The 19,846-nt window shown below is 58.7% G+C and overlaps 1 protein-coding gene across 1 annotated transcript in view; it reads left to right on the top strand.

Moving 5' to 3' along the window:
* Window positions 1-37: 37 nt before the first annotated feature.
* The window catches only part of UBA1 (ubiquitin like modifier activating enzyme 1), a gene marked incomplete at its 3' end in the record, with an annotated part of 32,102 nt that continues 12,293 nt past the window's right edge, over window positions 38-19,846 (top strand). The window contains exons 1-8 of the mRNA XM_084540243.1: window positions 38-124; window positions 2,427-2,537; window positions 6,963-7,021; window positions 8,586-8,754; window positions 11,373-11,507; window positions 14,149-14,255; window positions 16,862-16,952; window positions 17,037-17,169. Coding sequence (XP_084396369.1) covers window positions 2,427-2,537; window positions 6,963-7,021; window positions 8,586-8,754; window positions 11,373-11,507; window positions 14,149-14,255; window positions 16,862-16,952; window positions 17,037-17,169 — 805 coding nt within the window. The remainder of the gene's footprint in view (window positions 125-2,426; window positions 2,538-6,962; window positions 7,022-8,585; window positions 8,755-11,372; window positions 11,508-14,148; window positions 14,256-16,861; window positions 16,953-17,036; window positions 17,170-19,846) is intronic.

Here is a 19,846-nt window from a genome sequence, read left to right as displayed (position 1 = left end):
GCGGGGAGGGGGCGGGCGCGGCGGTGCGGGCGGGGGCGGCGGGGAGCGGCGGCCGCCATCTTGTCGCGGAAGGAGCCGAGCGGAGCGGGCGGGACCCGGCGGCGGGGCCTGGACAGCAACATTGGTACGGGGGGGCGGGGGGGGAATTTTGGGGTAAAATCCGGCGGATTTGGGGCCGGGGGGGGGCAAAGGGGGGGTTAAAGGGGGAGTGGGGGGGTTAAGGGGGAAAGGGGGGGTGGGGGAGGGGGAAAGGGGGAAATGGGGGGGGGGAGGGGTTAATGAGGGGGGGTAATTAATTGGGGGGGTAATTAATTGGGGGGGTAATGGGGGGTGGTGTTAATTAGTGAGGGTTGATTGGGGTGCTGTTAATTAAGGGGGGGGTAATGGGGGGGGCTGTTAGTGAGGGGTTAATTAGGGGGTTTATTAATGAGGGGGGGGTTAATGAGGGGGGTGTTAGTTAATGAGGGTTAATGAAGGTCCTGTTAATGGGGGGGGTAATGGGGGTCGTATTAATAAAGGGGGTTAATGAGGGGGCCTGTTAATGAGGGGGGGGGTTAATGAGGGGGCCTGTTAATTAATGAGGGTTAATGAAGGTCTTATTAATGAGGGGGGGTTAATTGGGATCCTATTAATGAAGGGGGCTTAATTGGGATCCTGTTAATGAGGGGGTTAATTAGGGGTTCTATTAATGGGGGGGGGGGTAATGGGGGGGCCTATTAATGAGGGGGTTAATTGGGGTCTTATTAATGAAGGGCGGTTAATTAGGAGTCCTATTAATTAATGAGGGTTAATGAAGGCCCTATTAATTAGGGTGGGGTAATGGGGGTCCTATTAATAAAGGGGGGTAATGAGGGGTCCTGTTAATGAGGGGTTAATTGGAATCCTATTAATGAGTGGGGGTTAATGAGGGGTCCTATTAGTAAGGGGGGGTTAATTGGGATCCTATTAATAAAGGGTTAATGAGGGATCCTATTAATGAGGGGATTAATTGGGATCTTGTTAGTGAGGGGGGGCTAGTAGAGGATCCTATTAATGAGGGAGTTAATGAGCGGTCGTATTAATGAGGGGCGGGCTAATGTGGGGTCTATTAATAAGGGGGGGGTTAATGAGGAGTCCTGTTTATGAGGGGTTAATGAGGGGTCCTGTTAACGAGGGGGGGTTAATGGGGAACCTATTAATGAGGGGGGTTAATGAGGGTCCTATTAATGGGGGGGGTTAATGAGGGGTCCTATTAATGGGGATCCCAGATAATGGGGGCTGGGACCCCCGTTAATGAGGGACCCCGTTAATGAGGGACCTTATTAACGGGGGTCCCTATTAATGGGGCACCCCCACGGTAATGGGGGGCTGGGACCCTTAATGAGGGACCCTATTAATGGGGACCCCTGGGACTGGGGGCTGGGACCCCTCATTAATGGGACCCCATTAATGAGACCCCCATTAGTAGGACCTCGTTAACGAGACCTTGTTAATGGGACCCCATTAATGAGACGCCCGTTAGCGAGACCCTCGTTAGTGGGACCCCATTAATGGGTCCCTGTTAATGGGAACTTTATTAATTAACAGGACCCCAATAATCAGATAATCATAATAATTATAATAATAATTAATGGGATCTCATTAATGAGCCCCCGTTAATGAGACCCCGTTAAGGCCCCCATTAACATCCCCCACTAACGAGCCCCCCGGTTCCTGCCCTGTTAATTGGCTGCCCCGCTAATTGCCCCCACTGGGACCCAGGAGGCCACGCCCCCTGGCAGGAAGCCACGCCCCCCCGGTGGGAGGCCACGCCCCCAGGCAGCAGGCCCCGCCTCCTTTGGCTCCTCTCCCATGTGGGGTCCCTTGGTGCCCCAGGGGGCGTGTCCAAAGGGGGTGGGGCTCGTTAAAGGGGGCGTGGCCTAAATAAAGGGGCGTGGCCTAACAAAGAGGGGGGTGTGGCTTAAAGGGGTGGGGTGTCCTGGGGGTGTGGCCTAAGGGGTCACACCTGATATGTCCAGGGGGCGGGGCCTAAAGGAGGGGGCGTGTCTTTAGGAAGTGGGTGTGGCCTAAGTAAAGGGCGTGTCCCAACGGGGGGCGTGGCCTAAAGGGGTGGGGTGTCCAGGGGGCGGGGCCTAAGTGAACACATTATATATCCAGGGGGTGGGGCCCAATTGAGGGGGCGTGTCTTAAGGGGGTGTGGCCTAAGAGCGGGGGCGTGGCCTGAGAGTGGAGGCGTGTCTTAAAGGCTGGGGGCGGAGCCTAACGAAGGGGGCGGGGCCAAGCGGGGGGGTGATGGAGGGGGGTGGCTGGGGGAAGGCTGTTGGAAGGGGGCGGGGCCAAAAGGGGTGCGGCCAATGGGTGTGCCCGGGTGGGCGTGGTCACAGGGGGTGGGGCCAAAGGGGGTGGGGCCAAAGGGGGGCGTGGCCAACGTGTGTCCCCGCCCACAGATGTCCAGCCCCCCGCTGAGCAAGAAGCGCCGCGTCTCCGGGTCCGAGCCGCCCGCGGGCTCCAACCGCGCCTGCGCCCCCAGCGTCACGCACAGCGCCACCCCCCCAAACGTGAGTCCCAAAACCGCCACAAACCGCCCCAAAAGGGCCCCGGGGGGCACAAATGGGAACAAACCGCCCCAAAATGGCCACAGGGGGCCAAAAATGGCAAGAAACAGCCCTAAAATGGCCCCAAATGGCCCCAAAATGGCAACAAACGGCCCCAAAATGGCAATAAGTGGCCCCAAAATGGCCCCAGGAGGGCCAAAATGGCAACAAACAGCCCCAAAATGGCCCCGGGGACTCCAAAATGGCCCCAGGGGACCCCAAATGGCAACAAACGGCCCCAAAATGGCAACAAACGGCCCCAAAATGGCAACAAACGGCTCTAAAATGGCAACAAACGGCCCTAAAATGGCAACAAACCGCCCCAAAATGGCCCCGGGGGGCACAAAAATGGCCCCAGGGGACCCCAAATGGCAACAAACGGCCCTAAAATGGCAACAAACCGCCCCAAAATGGCCCTGGGGGGCACCAGAATGGCCCCAGAGGACCCCAAATGGCAACAAACGGCCCCAAAATGGCAACAAATGGCCCTAAAATGGTCCCAGGGGGGGCAAAATGGCAAGAAACAGCCCTAAAATGGTCCCAAGTGGCCCCAAAATGGCTCCGGGGGACCCCAAAATGGCAACAAGTGTGCCCAAACGGCCCCAAAATGTGCGAAACAGTCCCAAAATGGCAACAAATGGCCCTAAAATGGCTCCAGGGGACCCCAAATGGCAACAAACGGCCACAAAATGGCCCCAAATGACCTCAAAATGGCAATAAGTGACCCCAAAATGGCAACAAACAGCCCCAAAATGGCCCCAGGGGGCCCCAAAATGGCAACAAACGGCCCCAAAATGGCAACAAACGGCCCCAAATGGCAACAAACGGCCCCAAAATGGCCCCAAATGGCAACAAACGGCAACAAACGGCCCTAAAATGGCAACAAATGTGCCCAGACGGCCTCAAAATGTGCCCAAGTGGCCCCAAAATGGCCCCAAATGGCCCCAAAATGGCAACAAACAGCCCTAAAATGGTCCCAAATGGCAACAAAATGGCCCCAAATGACCCCAAAATGGCAAAAAGCAGCCCCCAAATGGCAACAAACGGCCCTAAAATGGTCCCAAATGGCAACAAATGGCCCCAAATGACCCCAAAATGGCAATAAGCGGCACCAAAATGGCAACAGATGTGCCCAAACGGCCCCAAAATGGCCCCAAATGACCCCAAAATGGCAACAAATGGCCCCAAATAGCAACAAAATGGCAACAAGCGGTCCCAAAATGGCAAAAAATGGCAACATTGGGCCCCAAAATGGCAAAAAACGGCAACAAAATGACAACAAGCGGCCCCAAAATGGCAACAAATGGCAACAAACGGCCCCAAATTGCCCCAAACTGCAAGAAACGGCCCCAAAATGGCACCAAGCGTCCCCAGGAGTCCCCAAATGGCCCCAAAATGTGCCCAAAGGTCCCCAAAATGTCCCCAGGGGTCTCCAAATGTCCCCCAGGGTCCCCAGCTAGCCCCAAACATCCCTAAAATGGCCCCGAATGGCCCCAAAATGGCAACAAATGACCCCAAAATGTGCCCAAATGGCCCCAAATGGCAACAAACAGCCCCAAAATGTGCCCAAATGGCCCCAAATGGCAACAAACAGCCCCAAAATGTGCCCAAATGTCCCCAATGGGTCCCCAAACATCCCCAAGGGTCGCCAAATGTCCCCAGACATCCCCAAAATGTCCCCAGATGTCCCCAAAATGTCCCCAAATGTCCCCAAATGTCCCCATGAGTCTCCAAATACCCCCAAGGGGTCCCCAAAATGTCCCCAAGGGTCCCCCAAACGTCCCCAAATGACCCCCCCAGTGTCCCCACGTGTCCCCAAATATTCCCCCGGTGTCCCCAGGGGTCCCCCGGTGCCCCCGAATGTCCCCAAACGTCCCCAAATGTCCCCAAATGTCCCCAAACGTCCCCAAATGTCCCCAAACGTCCCCAAGTGTCCCTAAATGTCCCCGAGTGTCCCCAAACGTCCTGGAACGTTCCCAAATGCTCCTTCATGTCCCCAAATGTCCCCAAATGTCCCCAAATGTCCCCAAACGTCCCCCAGTGTCCCCAGGTGACCCCAGATGTCCCCCGGTGCCCCCCCATGTCCTAAATGTCCCCAAATGCCCCCCCACAGCCCCCAATGTCCCCCCCAATGTCCCCCTTGTGTCCCCACGCCCCTGCATCACCCCCAGTGTCCCCAGTATCCCCCCAGTATCCCCCCAGTGCCCCCCCACATCCTCAATATGCCCCCAGTGTCCCCAGTATCCCCCTCCAGTGCCCCCCCATGTCCCCAGTATCCCCCCAGTGTCCCCAGTCTCGCCCCAGTGCCCCCCCAATGCCCTCCCAGTGCCACCCCCCATGTCCCCAATGCCCCCACAATGTCCTCCAGTGTCCCCAATATCCTCCCAGTGCCCCCCAGTATCCCCCCAGTGCCCTCCTAGTGCCCCCCAGTATCCCCCCAGTGCCCTCCCAGTGCCCTCCAGTATCCCCCCAGTATCCCCCTCCAGTGCCCCCCATGTCCCCAGTGCCCCCCAGTGCCCTCCCAGTATCCCCAGTATCCCCCCAGTGCCCCCAATATCCCTCCCAGTGTCCCCCCTAATGTCCCCAGTTCCCCCCCAGTGCCCCCAGTATCCCTCCCAATGCCCTCTCCATGTCCCCAGTGCCCCCCCAAGTGCCCCCCATGTCCCCAGTATCCCCCCAATGCCCTCCCAGTTCCCCCCAATGTCCCCAATGCCCCCCCCAGTGCCCCCCAGTGCCCCCCCAGTGTCCTCAGTGCCCTCCCAGTGCCCCCCAGTGTCCCCAGTATCCCCCCAGTGCCCCACATTGTCCCCAGTATCCCCCCAGTGCCCTCCCAGTGTTCCCAGTATCCCCCCAGTATCACCCCAGTGTCCCCAGTATCCCCCCAGTGCCCTCCCAGTGTCCCCCAGCGTCCCCAAATCCCCCCAGTGCCCTCCCAGTGTCCCCAGTATCCCCCCAGTGTCCCCAGTATCCCCCCAGTGCCCTCCCAGTATCCCCAGTATCCCCCCAGTGTCCCCAGTATCCCCCCAGTGCCCCCCAGTGCCCCCTCAATGCCCCCCCATGTCCCCAATACCCCACCAATGCCCCCCAGTATCCCCCCAGTGTCCCCAGTATCCCCCTCCAGTGTCCCCAGTATCCCCCCAGTGCCCTCCCAGTATCCCCAGTATCCCCCCAGTGCCCCCCAATGCCCTCCCAGTGCCTTCCCAGTATCCCCAGTATCCCCCCAGTGCCCTCCCAGTGCCCTCCCAGTATCCCCCCAGTGCCCCCCCATGTCCCCAATACCCCACCAATGCCCCCCAGTATCCCCCCAGTATCCCCCCAGTGTCCCCAGTATCCCCCTCCAGTGTCCCCAGTATCCCCCCAGTGCCCCCCCAATGCCCTCCCAGTGTCTTCCCAGTGTCCCCAGTATCCCCCCAGTGCCCTCCCAGTGCCCTCCCAGTATCCCCCCAGTGCCCCCCCATGTCCCCAATACCCCACCAATGCCCCCCAGTGCCCCCCAATGCCCCCCAGTATCCCCCCAGTGTCCCCAGTATCCCCCCAGTGTCCCCAGTATCCCCCCAGTGCCCTCCCAGTATCCCCCCAGTGCCCCCCAGTGCCCCCCCATGTCCCCAATACCCCACCAATGCCCCCCAGTATCCCCCCAGTGTCCCCAGTATCCCCCCAGTGCCCTCCCAGTATCCCCCCAGTGCCCCCCAGTGCCCCCCCATGTCCCCAATACCCCACCAATGCCCCCCAGTATCCCCCCAGTGTCCCCAGTATCCCCCTCCAGTGTCCCCAGTATCCCCCCAGTGCCCTCCCAGTATCCCCAGTATCCCCCCAGTGCCCCCCCAATGCCCTCCCAGTGCCTTCCCAGTGTCCCCAGTATCCCCCTCCAGTGTCCCCAGTATCCCCCTAGTGCCCTCCCAGTATCCCCAGTATCCCCCCAGTGCCCCCCCATGTCCCCAATACCCCACCAATGCCCCCCAGTATCCCCCCAGTGTCCCCAGTATCCCCCTCCAGTATGCCCAGTATCCCCCCAGTGCCCCCCCAATGCCCTCCCAGTGCCCTCCCAGTGTCCCCAGTATCCCCCCAGTGCCCTCCCAGTGCCCTCCCAGTGCCCCCAGTATCCCCCCAGTGCCCCCCCAATGCCCTCCCAGTGCCTTCCCAGTGTCCCCAGTATCCCCCCAGTGTCCCCAGTATCCCCCCAGTGCCCTCCCAGTATCCCCCCAGTGCCCCCCAGTGCCCCCCCATGTCCCCAATACCCCACCAATGCCCCCCAGTATCCCCCCAGTGTCCCCAGTATCCCCCTCCAGTGTCCCCAGTATCCCCCCAGTGCCCTCCCAGTGCCTCCCAGTATCCCCCCAGTGCCCCCCAGTGCCCCCCAGTGCCCATAACCCCCTGTCCCCCCCCCAGGGCATGGCGAAGAACGGGGGCGAGGCCGAGATCGATGAGGGGCTGTACTCCCGGCAGCTGTGAGTGACCCCAAAAAATATGGGGGGGGGCTTGGGGCACCCCAAAATAATATGGGGGGGGGTCCTCAGGGTCCTTCCGAAGGGTTTGGGGCACCCCAAAAATCTTGGGGGGGTTCCGGAGGGGGTTTGGGGACCCCAAAAGATTTGGGGGGGTTCTTTGGGTTCTTTCTAAGGGTTTTGGGGCACCCCAAAAATCTTGGGGGGGTTCCGGGGGGGTTTGGGGGACCCCAAAAGATTTGGGGGGGGTTCTTTGGGTTCTTCATAAGGGTTTTGGGGCACTCCAAAAGATTTTGGGGGGGGTCTGGGGGTCCTTTCTTAGGGTTTTGGGGTCATTTCTAAGGGATTTGGAGACCCCAAAAGATTTGGGGGGGGTCTCTGGGTCCTTCCTAGGGGCTTTAGGGGACCCCAAAAGCCTTGGGGGGGGTCCCTGTGGATTTGGGGTGTTCCCTATGGTTTTGGGGGGGGTCCCTATGGATTTGGGGGGTCCCTATGGATTTGGGGGGGGTCTCAGGGTCCTTCCTAGGACTTTTAGGGGACCCCAAAAGATTTAGGGGGGGGTCTTTAGCTCCTTTCTATGGGTTTTGGGGTCCTTCCTAAGGGATTTGGTGACCCCAAAAGCCTTGGGGGGGTCCCTGTGGATTTGGGGTGCTCCTTCTGGATTTGGGGGTGTCCCTATGGATCTGGGGGGGCTCCCTCTGGCTCGGGGGGGTCCCTATGGATTTAGGGAGGGGTCCCTATGGGTTTGGGGGGGGGTCTTTGGGTCCTTCCTAAGGGGTTTAGTGACCCCAAAAGACTTGGGGGTGGTCCCTGTGGATTTAGGGTGTTCCCTCTGGATTTGGGGGGGGTCCCTATGGATTTAGGGGGCGTCCCTATGGATTTGGGGGGGGGTCTTTGGGTCCTTTCTAAGGTTTTTGGGGTCCTTCCTAAGGGATTTGGAGACCCCAAAAGCCTTGGGGGTGCTGCCTCTGGATTTGGGGTGCTCCCTCTGGATTTGGGGTGCTCCCTCTGGATTTGGGGGGGCTCCCTCTGGCTCGGGGGGGTCCCTATGGATTTAGGGGGGGTTCCTATGGATTTGGGGGGGGTCTTTGGGTCCTTTCTAAGGTTTTTGGGGTCCTTCTTAAGGGATTTGGAGACCCCAAAAGCCTTGGGGGGGTCCCTGTGGATTTGGGGTGTTCTCTGTGGATTTGGGGGGGGGTCCCTATGGATTTGGGGGGGGGTCTTTGGGTCCTTCCTAAGGGTTTTTGGGGTCCTTTCTAAGGGATTTGGAGACCCCAAAAGCCTTGGGGGTGCTCCCTCTGGATTTGGGGTGCTCCCTCTGGATTTAGGGGGGGTCCCTATGGATTTGGGGGTGTCCCTATGGATTTAGGGGGGGTCCCTATGGGTTTGGGGGGGGTCTTTGGGTCCTTTCTAAGGTTTTTGGGGTCCTTCCTAAGGGATTTGGAGACCCCAAAAGCCTTGGGGGTGCTCCCTGTGGATTTGGGGGCGCTCCCTGTGGCTCGGGGGGGGGGTCCCGGTGCTGTGGGGTCTCTGAGGTGCCCCCCAACCCCCCCCCCCCCCCCCCCAGGTACGTGCTGGGCCACGAGGCCATGAAGCGGATGCAGACGTCCAACGTGCTGGTGTCGGGGCTGCGGGGGCTGGGCGTGGAGGTGGCCAAAAATTTGGTGCTGGGGGGGGTCAAGTCGGTGACGCTGCACGACCCCCACCCCGCCGCGTGGCCCGACCTCGCCTCCCAGGTGAGAGCACGGCCCCCCCCGGGGAAGAAAATGGGGTGAAAGGGGGGGATTTGGGGTTTTTTGGGGGGTTATTCGGGGTTTTGGGGGGGTTATTTGGGGTTTGGGGGGGTTATTTGGGGTTTGGGGGGGGTTTAGGGGGTGAAAAGGGGGTTATAGGGGAGTTAAATGCCCCCCCCGGGGAAAAAATGGGGTTAGAGGGGGGGATTTGGGGTTTGGGGGGGGTTATTCGGGGTCTTGGGGGGGTTATTTGGGGTTTTGGGGGGGTTATTTGGGGTTTGGGGGGGTGATAGGGGGTTATGAAGGGCTTATAGGGGAGATAAATGCCCCCTCCGGGGAAGAAAATGGGGTGAAAGGGGGGATTTGGGGTTTTTGGGGGGGGTTATTGGGGGTTATGAAGGGGTTATTTGGGGTTTGGGGGGGTTATAGGGAGTTATGGGGGGGGGTTAGGGGGTTTTAAAGGGGCTATAAAGGGGTTAAATGCCCCCCCAGGGGAAAAAAGGGGTCAGAAGGGGGTATTTGGGGTTTGGGGGGGGCTATAGGGGATTATGAAGGGGTTATAGGGGAGTTAAATGCCCCCCCCGGGGGAAAAAAATGGGGTCAGAGGGGGGGATTTGGGGTTTTTGGGGGGGTTATAGGGGGTTATGAAGGGGTTATTTGGGGTTTTGGGGGGGTTATAGGGGGTTATGAAGGGGTTATTTGGGGTTTTGGGGGGGTTTAGAGGGTTATAAAGGGGTTATTTGGGGTTTGCGGGGGGTTATTTGGGGTTTTGGGGGGGTTATTTGGGGTTTGGGGGGGTTATTTGGGGTTTTGGGGGGTTATAGGGGGTTATGAAGGGGTTATAGGGGAGATAAATGCCCCCCCGGGGAAAAAATGGGGTGAAAGGGAGGAATTTGGGGTTTTGGGGGGTTATTCGGGGTTTTGGGGGGGGGTTATTTGGGGTTTGGGGGGGTTTAGAGGGTTATAAAGGGGTTATTTGGGGTTTGGGGGGGTTATTTGGGGTTTTGGGGGGGTGATAGGGGGTTATGAAGGGGTTATAGGGGAGATAAATGCCCCCTCCGGGGAAAAAATGGGGTGAAAGGGGGGGATTTGGGGTTTTTGGGGGGTTTATTTGGGGTTTTGGGGGGGTTATTTGGGGTTTTGGGGGGGTTATAGGGGGTTATAAAGGGATTATTTGGGGTTTTGGGGGGGTTATTTGGGGTTTGGGGGGGGTTATTTGGGGTTTTGGGGGGGTTATAGGGAAGATAAATGCCCCCCCCCGGGGAAAAAATGGGGTGAAAGGGAGGAATTTGGGGTTTTTGGGGGGTTATTCAGGGTTTTGGGGGGGGTTATAGGGGGTTATGAAGGGGTTATAGGGGAGATAAATGCCCCCCCGGGGAAAAAAATGGGGTGAAAGGGGGGGATTTGGGGTTTTGGGGGGGTTATTGGGGGTTATAAAGGGGTTATTTGGGATTTTGGGGGGGTTATGGGGGGGGTTAGGGGGTTATAAAGGGATTATAAAGGGGTTAAATGCCCCCCCCGGGGAAAAATGGGGTCAGAAGGGGGTATTTGGGGTTTGGGGGGGGTTTAGGGGGTTATAAGGGGGTTATAGGGGAGTTAAATGCCCCCCCCGGGGAAAAAAATGGGGTTAAAGGGGGGAATTTGGGGTTTGGGGGGGGTTATTCGGGGTTTTGGGGGGGTTATAGGGGGTTATGAAGGGGTTATAGGGGAGATAAATGCCCCCCCCAGGGAAAAAATGGGGTGAAAGGGGGGGATTTGGGGTTTTTGGGGGGTTATTTGGGGTTTTGGGGGGGGTTAGAGGGTTATAAAGGGATTATTCGGGGTTTTGGGGGGATTATAGGGGGTTATAAAGGGGTTATAGGGGAGATAAATGCCCCCCCCGGGGAAAAAAATGGGGTCAGAGGGGGGGGATTTGGGGTTTGGGGGGGTTATTCAGGGTTTATGGGGGGCTTTAGGGGGTTATAAAGGGGCTATAAAGGGGTTAAATGCCCCCCCCCCCCGGCAAAATATGGGGTCGGGCGGGGCATTTGGGGTTTGGGGGGCGGTTATAGGGGGTTATGAAGGGGTTATGGGGGGCTATAGGGGGATTAAGTGCCCCCCCAGGGCAAAAATGGGGTCAAAGGGGGGTCCCTATGGGTGTTGGCGGGGTCCCTATGGGTGCTGGGGGGTCCTCTGGGTGCTGGGGGAGGTCCTATGGGTTCTGGGGGGATCCTATGGGTGCTGGGGGGTCCCTATGGGTGCTGGGGGGGGGTCCCTGTGGGTTTTGGGGGGGTCCCTATGGGTGCTGGGGGGGGGTCTTACGGGTGGCAGGAGGGGTCCTCTGGGTGCTGGGGGGTCCCTATGGGTTCTGGTGGGGGTCCTATGGGTGCTGGGGGTCCCTATGGCTGCTGGGGGGGGGGGGTCCTATGGGTTTAAGGGGGGGGGGGGATCCTACAGATCCCGGTCTCCCCCCTTCCCATTATGCACCCCAGCTGCCCCCAGCGCTCCCATTAAGCTCTGGGATCCTCATGGGGGGGGTGCTGTGACCCCCAGTAACCCCACAACCCCCCCAGTGACCCCACGACCCCCCCGGTGACCCCATAACCCCCCCTCACCCCCTATTTTTTTGCCCCCCCCCCCAGTTCTACCTGCGGGAGGAGGACGTGGGGCAGAACCGCGCGGAGGCGTCGCTGCCGCGCCTGGCCGAGCTCAACGCCTACGTGGCCGTCAGCAGCTGCCGCCAGCCCCTCAGCCAGGCCCTGCTCGCCCCCTTCCAGGTCTCACCCCAAAAAACACCCCCCCACGAATCCCCCATTACCCCCCCGAATCCCCTATTACCCCCCTGAATCCCCTATTGCCCCCCCAAAACCCCCGTTCCTCCCCCAAATCCCCCCTTCCTCCCCCAAAGCATCCCCCGTCTCCCAATCCCACTCATTTCCCTTCAAATCCCCCCCAATTCCCCTCCAGACCCCACACTTTCCCCAAAATCCCATTATTTTCTCCTAAATCTCCCCCAGTTCCCCCACCCAAATCCCCCAAATCCCCCATTCCTCTCCCAAAGCCACCCCCACCCCCCAAACCCACTCATTTCCCTTCAAATCTCCCCAATTCCTCTCCAGACCCCACACTTTCCCCAAAATTCCATTATTTTCCCCTAAATCTCCCCCTAATTCACCCACTCAAATCCCCCATGGCCCCCCCAAGTCCCCCATTCCTCTCCCAAAGCCACCCCCACCCCCCAAACCCGCTCGTTTCCCTTCAAATCTCCCCAATTCCCCTCCAGACCCCACACTTTCCCCCAAATCCCATTATTTTCCCCTAAATCCCCCCCAGTTTCTCCCCCCCAAAACCCCCATTTCCGTCCCAAAGTCTTCCCTTTCCTATCTGTCACCCTGACCCCGCAGCTGACCCCATATCCATGTGGCTGACCCCATAGCTGACCCCATACCCGTGTCTGTGACCCTGATCCCATATCCGTGTGTCTGACCCCATATCCATGTATCCGACCCTATATATGACCCCATACCCACCCCATACCCATTCCCCTGACCCCATATTCTTGATCCTGACCCCATAGCTGTGCCCCTGCCCCCGGCCCTATAACTGACCCCATACCCGTGTCCGTGACCCTGACCCCATACCTGTGTGTCTGACCCCATATCCGTGTATCCAATCCCATACCTGCCCCCATACCCACCCCATACCCATCCCCCTGACCCCATACCCGTTCCCCTGACCCCATAGCTGTGGCCCTGCCCCTGGCCCTATAGCTGACCCTATATTCATGTCCGTGACCCTAACCCCATACCTGTGTGTCTGACCCCATGTCCATGTATCCGACCCTATATATGACCCCATACCCACCCCATATCCACATGTCTGACCCCATACCTGTGCCCCTGACCCCATAGCCATGCCCCTGCCCCTGCCCCTATAACTGACCCCATACCATGTCCGTGACCCTGACCCCATACCTGTGTATCTGACCCCATATCCATGTATCCGACCCTATATATGACCCCATACCCACCCCATACCCATCCCCCTGACCCCATATTCTTGATCCTGACCCCATAGCCGTGCCCCTGCCCCTGACCCTATAACTGACCCCATACCATGTCCGTGACCCTGACCCCATACCTGTGTATCTGACCCCATATCCATGTATCCGACCCTATATATGACCCCATACCCACCCCATACCCATTCCCCTGACCCCATATTCTTGATCCTGACCCCATAGCCGTGCCCCTGCCCCTGACCCTATAACTGACCCCATACCTGTGTCCGTGACCCTGACCCCATACCCGTGACCCTGACCCCATATCTGTGTATCTGACCCTATATATGACCTCATACCCACCCCATACCTGTTCCCATGACCCCATATTCTTGATCCTGACCCCATAGCCATGCCCCTGCCCCTGACCCTATAACTGACCCCATACCCATGTACATGACCCTGATCCCATACTCATGTGTCTGACCCCATATCCATGTATCCGACCCTATGTACGACCCCATACCCACCCCATATCCACGTGTCTGACCCCATACCCGTTCCCCTGACCCCATAGCCATGCCCCTGCCCCTGACCCTATAACTGACCCCATACCTGTGTCTGTGTCCTTAACCCCATACCCATGTGTCTGACCCCATATCCATGTATCCGACCCTATGTATGACCCCATACCCACCCCATACCCATCCCCCTGACCCCGTAGCCGTGCCCCTGCCCCTGCCCCTATAACTGACCCCATACCGTGTCCGTGACCCTGACCCCATACCTGTGTATCTGACCCCATATCCATGTATCCGACCCCATACCTGACCCCATACCCACCCCATACCCATTCCCCTGACCCCATATTCTTGATCCTGACCCCGTAGCCGCGCCACTGCCCCTGCCCCTATAACTGACCCCATACCTGTGTCTGTGTCCCTAACCCCATATCCATGTATCTGACCCCATATCCATGTATCCGACCCTATATACGACCCCATACCCACCCCATACCCCTTCCCCTGCCCCCATACCCATCCCCCTGACCCCATAGCCATGCCCCTGCCGCCGACCCTATAACTGACCCCATACCCATGTCCATGACCCTAACCCCATACCTGTGTATCTGACCCCATATCCGTGTATCCAACCCCATACCGACCCCATACCCGTTCCCCTGACCCCATATTCTTGATCCTGACCCCATAGCCATGCCCCTGCCCCTGACCCTATAACTGACCCCATACCTGTGTCTGTGTCCCTAACCCCATATCCATGTATCTGACCCCATATCCATGTATCCGACCCTGTATATGACCCCATACCCACCCCATACCCACCCCATACCCATCCCCCTGCCCCCATAGCCGTCCCCCTGCCCCCGACCCTATAACTGACCCTATAACCCCCCGCAGGTCGTGGTGCTGACCAACTCCCCCCTGGAGGAGCAGCTCTGGGTGGGCGACTTCTGCCACAGCCGCGGCATCAAACTGGTGGTGGCCGACACGCGGGGGCTCTTCGGGTAAGGGGGGGGTCCCCAAATTTGTGGGGTCGTCTGGGGGTCCCTAAATGTTTGGGGTCCCTTTTGGGGTGTCCCCAAACGTCCTGGTCCCTTTTGGGGCTGGCCCCGTGTGTCTGGGTCCCGTTTTGGGGATGCCTGGGTCACTTTTGGGGGTGTCCCTAAATGCTTGGGTTCCTTTTTGGGGTGTCCCCAGATTTTTGGGGTCCCTTTAGGGGATCGCCAAATGTTTGGGGTCCCTTTTGGGGTGTCCCTAAATTTTTGGGGTCCCTTTAGGGGTGTCCCCATAGGTCTGGGTCCTGTTTTGGGGACACACAGGTCACTTTTGGGGGCGTCCCTAAATGCTTGGGTTCCTTTTTGGGGGATTTCCAGATTTTTGGGGTCCCTTTTGGGGTGTCCCTAAATGTTTGGGGTCCCTTTAGGGGTGTCCCCAAATGTTTGGGGTCCCTTTAGGGGTGTCCCCATAGGTCTGGGTCCTGTTTTGGGGATGCCCAGGTCCCTTTTGGGGGTGTTCCTAAATGCTTGGGTTCCTTTTTGGGGTGTCCCCAGATTTTTGGGGTCCCTTTAGGGGTGTCCCCAAATTTTTGGGGTCCCTTTTGGGGTGTCCCCAAATGTTTGGGGTCCCTTTAGGGGTGACCCCGTGTGTCTGGGTCCCGTTTTGGGGACGCGCGGGGGTGTCCCTAAATGCTTGGGTTCCTTTTTGGGGGGTTTCCAGATTTTTGGGGTCCCTTTAGGGGGTCCCCAAATTTTTGGGGTCCCTTTTGGGGTGTCCCCAAATGTTTGGGGTCCCTTTAGGGGTGTCCCCAAACGTCCTGGTCCCTTTTGGGGCTGGCCCCATGTGTCTGGGTCCTGTTTTGGGGTTGCCCAGGTCCCTTTTGGGGGTGTCCCTAAATGCTTGGTTTCCTTTTTGGGGGGGTCCCCAAATTTTTGGGGTCGTCTGGGGGTCCCCAAATGTTTGGGGTCCCTTTAGGGGTGTCCCCAAACGTCCTGGTCCCTTTTGGGGCTGGCCCCATGTGTCTGGGTCCTGTTTTGGGGTTGCCCAGGTCCCTTTTGGGGGTGTCCCTAAATGCTTGGTTTCCTTTTTGGGGGGGTCCCCAAATTTTTGGGGTCGTCTGGGGGTCCCCAAATGTTTGGGGTCCCTTTAGGGGTGTCCCCAAATGTCCTGGTCCCTTTTGGGGCTGGCCCCGAGTGTCTGGGTCCTGTTTTGGGGACGCACGGGTCACTTTTGGGGGTGTCCCTAAATGCTTGGGTTCCTTTTTGTGGGGGGTTCCCAGATTTTTGGGGTCCCTTTAGGGGGTCCCTAAATTTTTGGGGTCCCTTTTGGGGTGTCCCCAAATGTTTGGGGTCCCTTTAGGGGTGTCCCTATATGTCTGGGTCCTATTTTGGGGACGCATGGGTCCCTTTTGGGGGTGTCCCTAAATGCTTGGGTTCCTTTTTGGGGGGGTCCCCAAATTTTTGGGGTCGTCTGGGGGTCCCTAAATGTTTGGGGTCCCTTTTGGGGTGTCCCCAAATGTTTGGGGTCCCTTTAGGGGTGTCCCTATGTGTCTGGGTCCTGTTTTGGGGATGCCCAGGTCCCTTTTTGGGGTGTCCCTAAATGCTTGGGTTCCTTTTTGGGGTGTCCCCAGATTTTTGGGGTCCCTTTTGGGGTGTCCCTAAACGTTTGGGGTCCCTTTTGGGTGTCCCCAAATTCTTGGTGTCCTTTTTGGGGGGGGTCCCCAAATGTTTGGGGTCTTTTTGGGGCACACTTGGCTTCCTTTTGGGGGATCCCCAAATATCTGGGTCCTTTTTTGGGGGGGTCCCCGAATTCCTGGGTCCCTTTTGGGGTTTCCCCAAATGTCAGGGTCCCTTTTGGGGCCATTTGGGTCCCTTTTGGGGGGGGTCCCCAAATGTCTGAGTCCCTTTTTTAGGAGGGGGGATCCCCAAATTCCCATCTCCCTTTTGCGCCTCGCTCCCGTTTTTGGGATTCTCCATTCCGGGGGGGGGATCCCGACCCTTTTAGGGTCCCTTTTGGGGTATCCCCGGGCTTTTGGGGTTTTTGGGGTCCCCGCCTGCCCCCCCTTGTCCCCGTGTCCCCCCCCAAAAAATTCCCATCTCCCTTCCAGCTCCAACCCCGTGCGCCCCGCTCCCGTTTTTGGGATTCTCCATTCCTGGGGGGATCCCACTCTTTTTTGGGGTCTTTTTTGGGGTATCCCCGGGCTTGTGGGGTTTTTGGGGTCCCCGCCTGCCCCCCCCTTGTCCCCGTGTCCCCCCCCAAAAAAAAATTCCCATCTCCCTTCCAGCTCCAACCCCGTGCGCCCCGCTCCCGTTTTTGGGATTCTCCATTCCTGGGGGGATCCCACTCTTTTTTGGGGTCTTTTTTGGGGTATCCCCGGGCTTGTGGGGTTTTTGGGGTCCCCGCCTGCCCCCCCCTTGTCCCCGTGTCCCCCCCCAAAAAAAAATTCCCATCTCCCTTTCAGCTCCAACCCCGTGCGCCCCGCTCCCGTTTTTGGGATTCTCCATTCCGGGGTTGGATCCCGACCCTTTTAGGGTCCCTTTTGGGGTATCCCCGGGCTTGTGGGGTTTTTGGGGTCCCCGCCTGACCCCCCCTTGTCCCCGTGTCCCCCCCCCAGGCAGCTCTTCTGTGATTTTGGGGACGACATGGTGGTGACGGACACCAACGGGGAGCAGCCTCTCAGCGCCATGGTCTCCATGGTCACCAAGGTACCTCCGGGCCCAAAACCCCAAATCCCCAGAAACCCCAAAATCATCAAATTGACCGTTTTTCCCCCAAAATTTGCGTCCCAGGGGTGTCCCGGGGAGGTGACGTGCCTGGACGAGGCTCGGCACGGCTTCGAGACCGGCGACTTCGTCACCTTCACCGAGGTGGAGGGCATGGACGAGCTCAACTCCTGCGGCCCCGTCGAGATCCGCGTCCTCGGTGCGGCCCCAAAAATTATAGGGCAGGGGGCTGGCGGGCTTGGGGGCCCTTTTGGGGATGTTTGGGGTCTTTTTGGGGGCGCTCGGGGCCCTTTTGGGGATGCTCGGGGCCCTTTTGGGTAATTTAGGGTCCCTTTTGAGGGCGCTCGGGGCCCTTTTGGGGACGCTTGGGGCCCTTTTAGGGAGTTTAGGGTCCCTTTTAGGGGCGCTCGGGGCCCTTTTGGGGATGTTTGGGGTCTTTTTGGGGGCGCTTGGGGCCCTTTTGGGGACGCTAGGTTCCCTTTTGGGGGCGCTTGGGGTCCTTTTGGGGATGCTTGGGGCCCTTTTGGGGACACTTAGGGCCCTTTTAGGGACGCTTGGGGCCCTTTTAGGGAGTTTAGGGTCGCTTTTGGGGATGCTTGGGGCCCTTTTGGGGACGCTAGGTTCCCTTTTGGGGGCGCTTGGGGCCCTTTTGGGGAATTTAGGGTCCCTTTTAGGGAGTTTAGGGTCGCTTTTAGGGAGTTTAGGGTCGCTTTTGGGGACGCTCGGGGCCCTTTTAGGGAGTTTAGGGTCCCTTTTAGGGGCACTCAGGACCCTTTTGGGGACGTTTGGGGCCCTTTTGGGGACGCTTGGGGCCCTTTTAGGGAGTTTAGGGTCCCTCTTGGGAGCTCTTGGGGTCCTTTTGGGGACGCTTGGAGCCCTTTTAGGGAGTTTAGGGTCCCTTTTAGGGCCGCTCGAGGCCCTTTTGGGGACGTTTGGGGGGGGACACAGAGGTCCCTTTTGGGGACGCTTTGGGCTCTTTGGGGGAATTTAGGGGCCCTTTTGGGGATGCTTGAAGCCCTTTTGGGGGCTCTTGGGGTCCTTTTGGGGACACTTGGAGCCCTTTTAGGGAGTTTAGGGTCCCTTTTGGGGACGCTTGGGGCCCTTTTGGGGGCGCTTGGGGCCCTTTTGGGGAATTTAGGGTCCCTTTTGGGGGTGCTCAGGGCCACTCAGGGCCCTTTTGGGGACGTTTGGGGCCCTTTTAGGGACACATAGGTCTCTTTTGGGGTTGTTTGGGTCCCTTTTGGGGGCGCTCAGGGCCCTTTTAGGGAGTTTAGGGTCCCTTTTGGGAGCTCTTGGGGTCCTTTTGGGGACGCTTGGGGCCCTTTTAGGGAGTTTAGGGTCCCTTTTAGGGGCGCTCGGGGCCCTTTTGGGGATGCTTGGGGCCCTTTTGGGGACGCTTGGGGCCCTTTTGGGGATGCTTGGGGCCCTTTTGGGGAGTTTAGGGTCCCTTTTAGGGCACTTGGGGCCCTTTTGGGGACACTTGGGGCCCTTTTGGGGACGCTAGGTTCCCTTTTGGGGGCGCTTGGGGCCCTTTTGGGGGCGCTTGGGGCCCTTATGGGGACACTTGGGGCCCTTTTAGGGGCGCTTGGGGCACTTTGGGGGACACACAGGTCCATTTTGGGGATGCTTGGGGCCCTTTTAGGGAGTTTAGGTTCCCTTTTAGGGGCGCTTGGGGCCCTTTTGGGGACGCTAGGTTCCCTTTTGGGGGTGCTTGGGGCCCTTTTGGGGAATTTAGGGGCCCTTTTGGGGATGCTCGGGGCCCTTTTGGGGACACTTGGAGCCCTTTTAGGGAGTTTAGGTTCCCTTTTAGGGGCGCTTGGGGCCCTTTTAGGGAGTTTAGGGTCGCTTTTGGGGATGCTTGGGGCCCTTTTGGGGACGCTAGGTTCCCTTTTGGGGGCGCTTGGGGCCCTTTTGGGGAATTTAGGGGCCCTTTTAGGGAGTTTAGGGTTGCTTTTGGGGACGCTTGAGGTCCTTTTGGGGATGCTTGGGGCCCTTTTAGGGAGTTTAGGTTCCCTTTTAGGGGCACTCAGGACCCTTTTGGGGACACTTGGGGCCCTTTTATGGAGTTTAGGGTCCCTTTTGGGGATGCTTGGGGCTACTCAGGGCCCTTTTGGGGACGTTTGGGGCCTTTTTGGGGGCACTCGGGGCCCTTTTGGGGACGCGAGGGTCCCTTTTGGGGGCGCTTAGGGCCCTTTTAAGGAGTTTAGGGTCCCTTTTGGGGGCGCTTGGGGCCCTTTTGCGTAATTTAGGGTCCCTTTTGGGGATGCTTGGGGCCCTTTTGGGGATGCTTGGGGCCCTTTTGGGGAGTTTAGGGTCCCTTTTAGGGGCGCTCAGGGCCCTTTTGGGGGTGCTTGGGGCCCTTTTGGGGACGCTTGGGGCCCTTTTGGGGGCTCTTGGGGCCCTTTTGGGGACACTTGGGGCCCTTTTAGGGAGTTTAGGGTCCCTTTTAGGGGCGCTCGGGACCCTTTTGGGGACACTTGGGGCCCTTTTAGGGAGTTTAGGGTCCCTTTTGGGGGCGCTTGGAGCCCTTTTGGGGAATTTAGGGGCCCTTTTGGGGATGCTCGGGGCCCTTTTGGGGACGCTTGGGGCCCTTTCAGGGAGTTTAGGGTCCCTTTTAGGGCCACTCGGGGCCCTTTTGGCGAATTTAGGGGCCCTTTTGGGGATGCTTGGGGCCTTTTTGGGGACACTTGGGGCCCTTTTAGGGAGTTTAGGGTCCCTTTTAGGGGCGCTCGGGGCCCTTTTGGGTAATTTAGGGTCCCTTTTGGGGGTGCTCGGGACCCTTTTGGGGACACAGAGGTCCCTTTTGGGGACGCTTTGGGCTCTTTTGGGGAATTTAGGGGTCCTTTTGGGGACACTTGGGGCCCTTTTAGGGAGTT

Source organism: Aythya ferina (genome assembly GCF_964211825.1).
Source record: "Aythya ferina genome assembly, contig: HAP1_SCAFFOLD_341, whole genome shotgun sequence".
Classification (NCBI taxonomy): Eukaryota; Metazoa; Chordata; class Aves; order Anseriformes; family Anatidae; genus Aythya; species Aythya ferina.
This window is presented reverse-complemented; position numbering and strand designations above follow the sequence as displayed.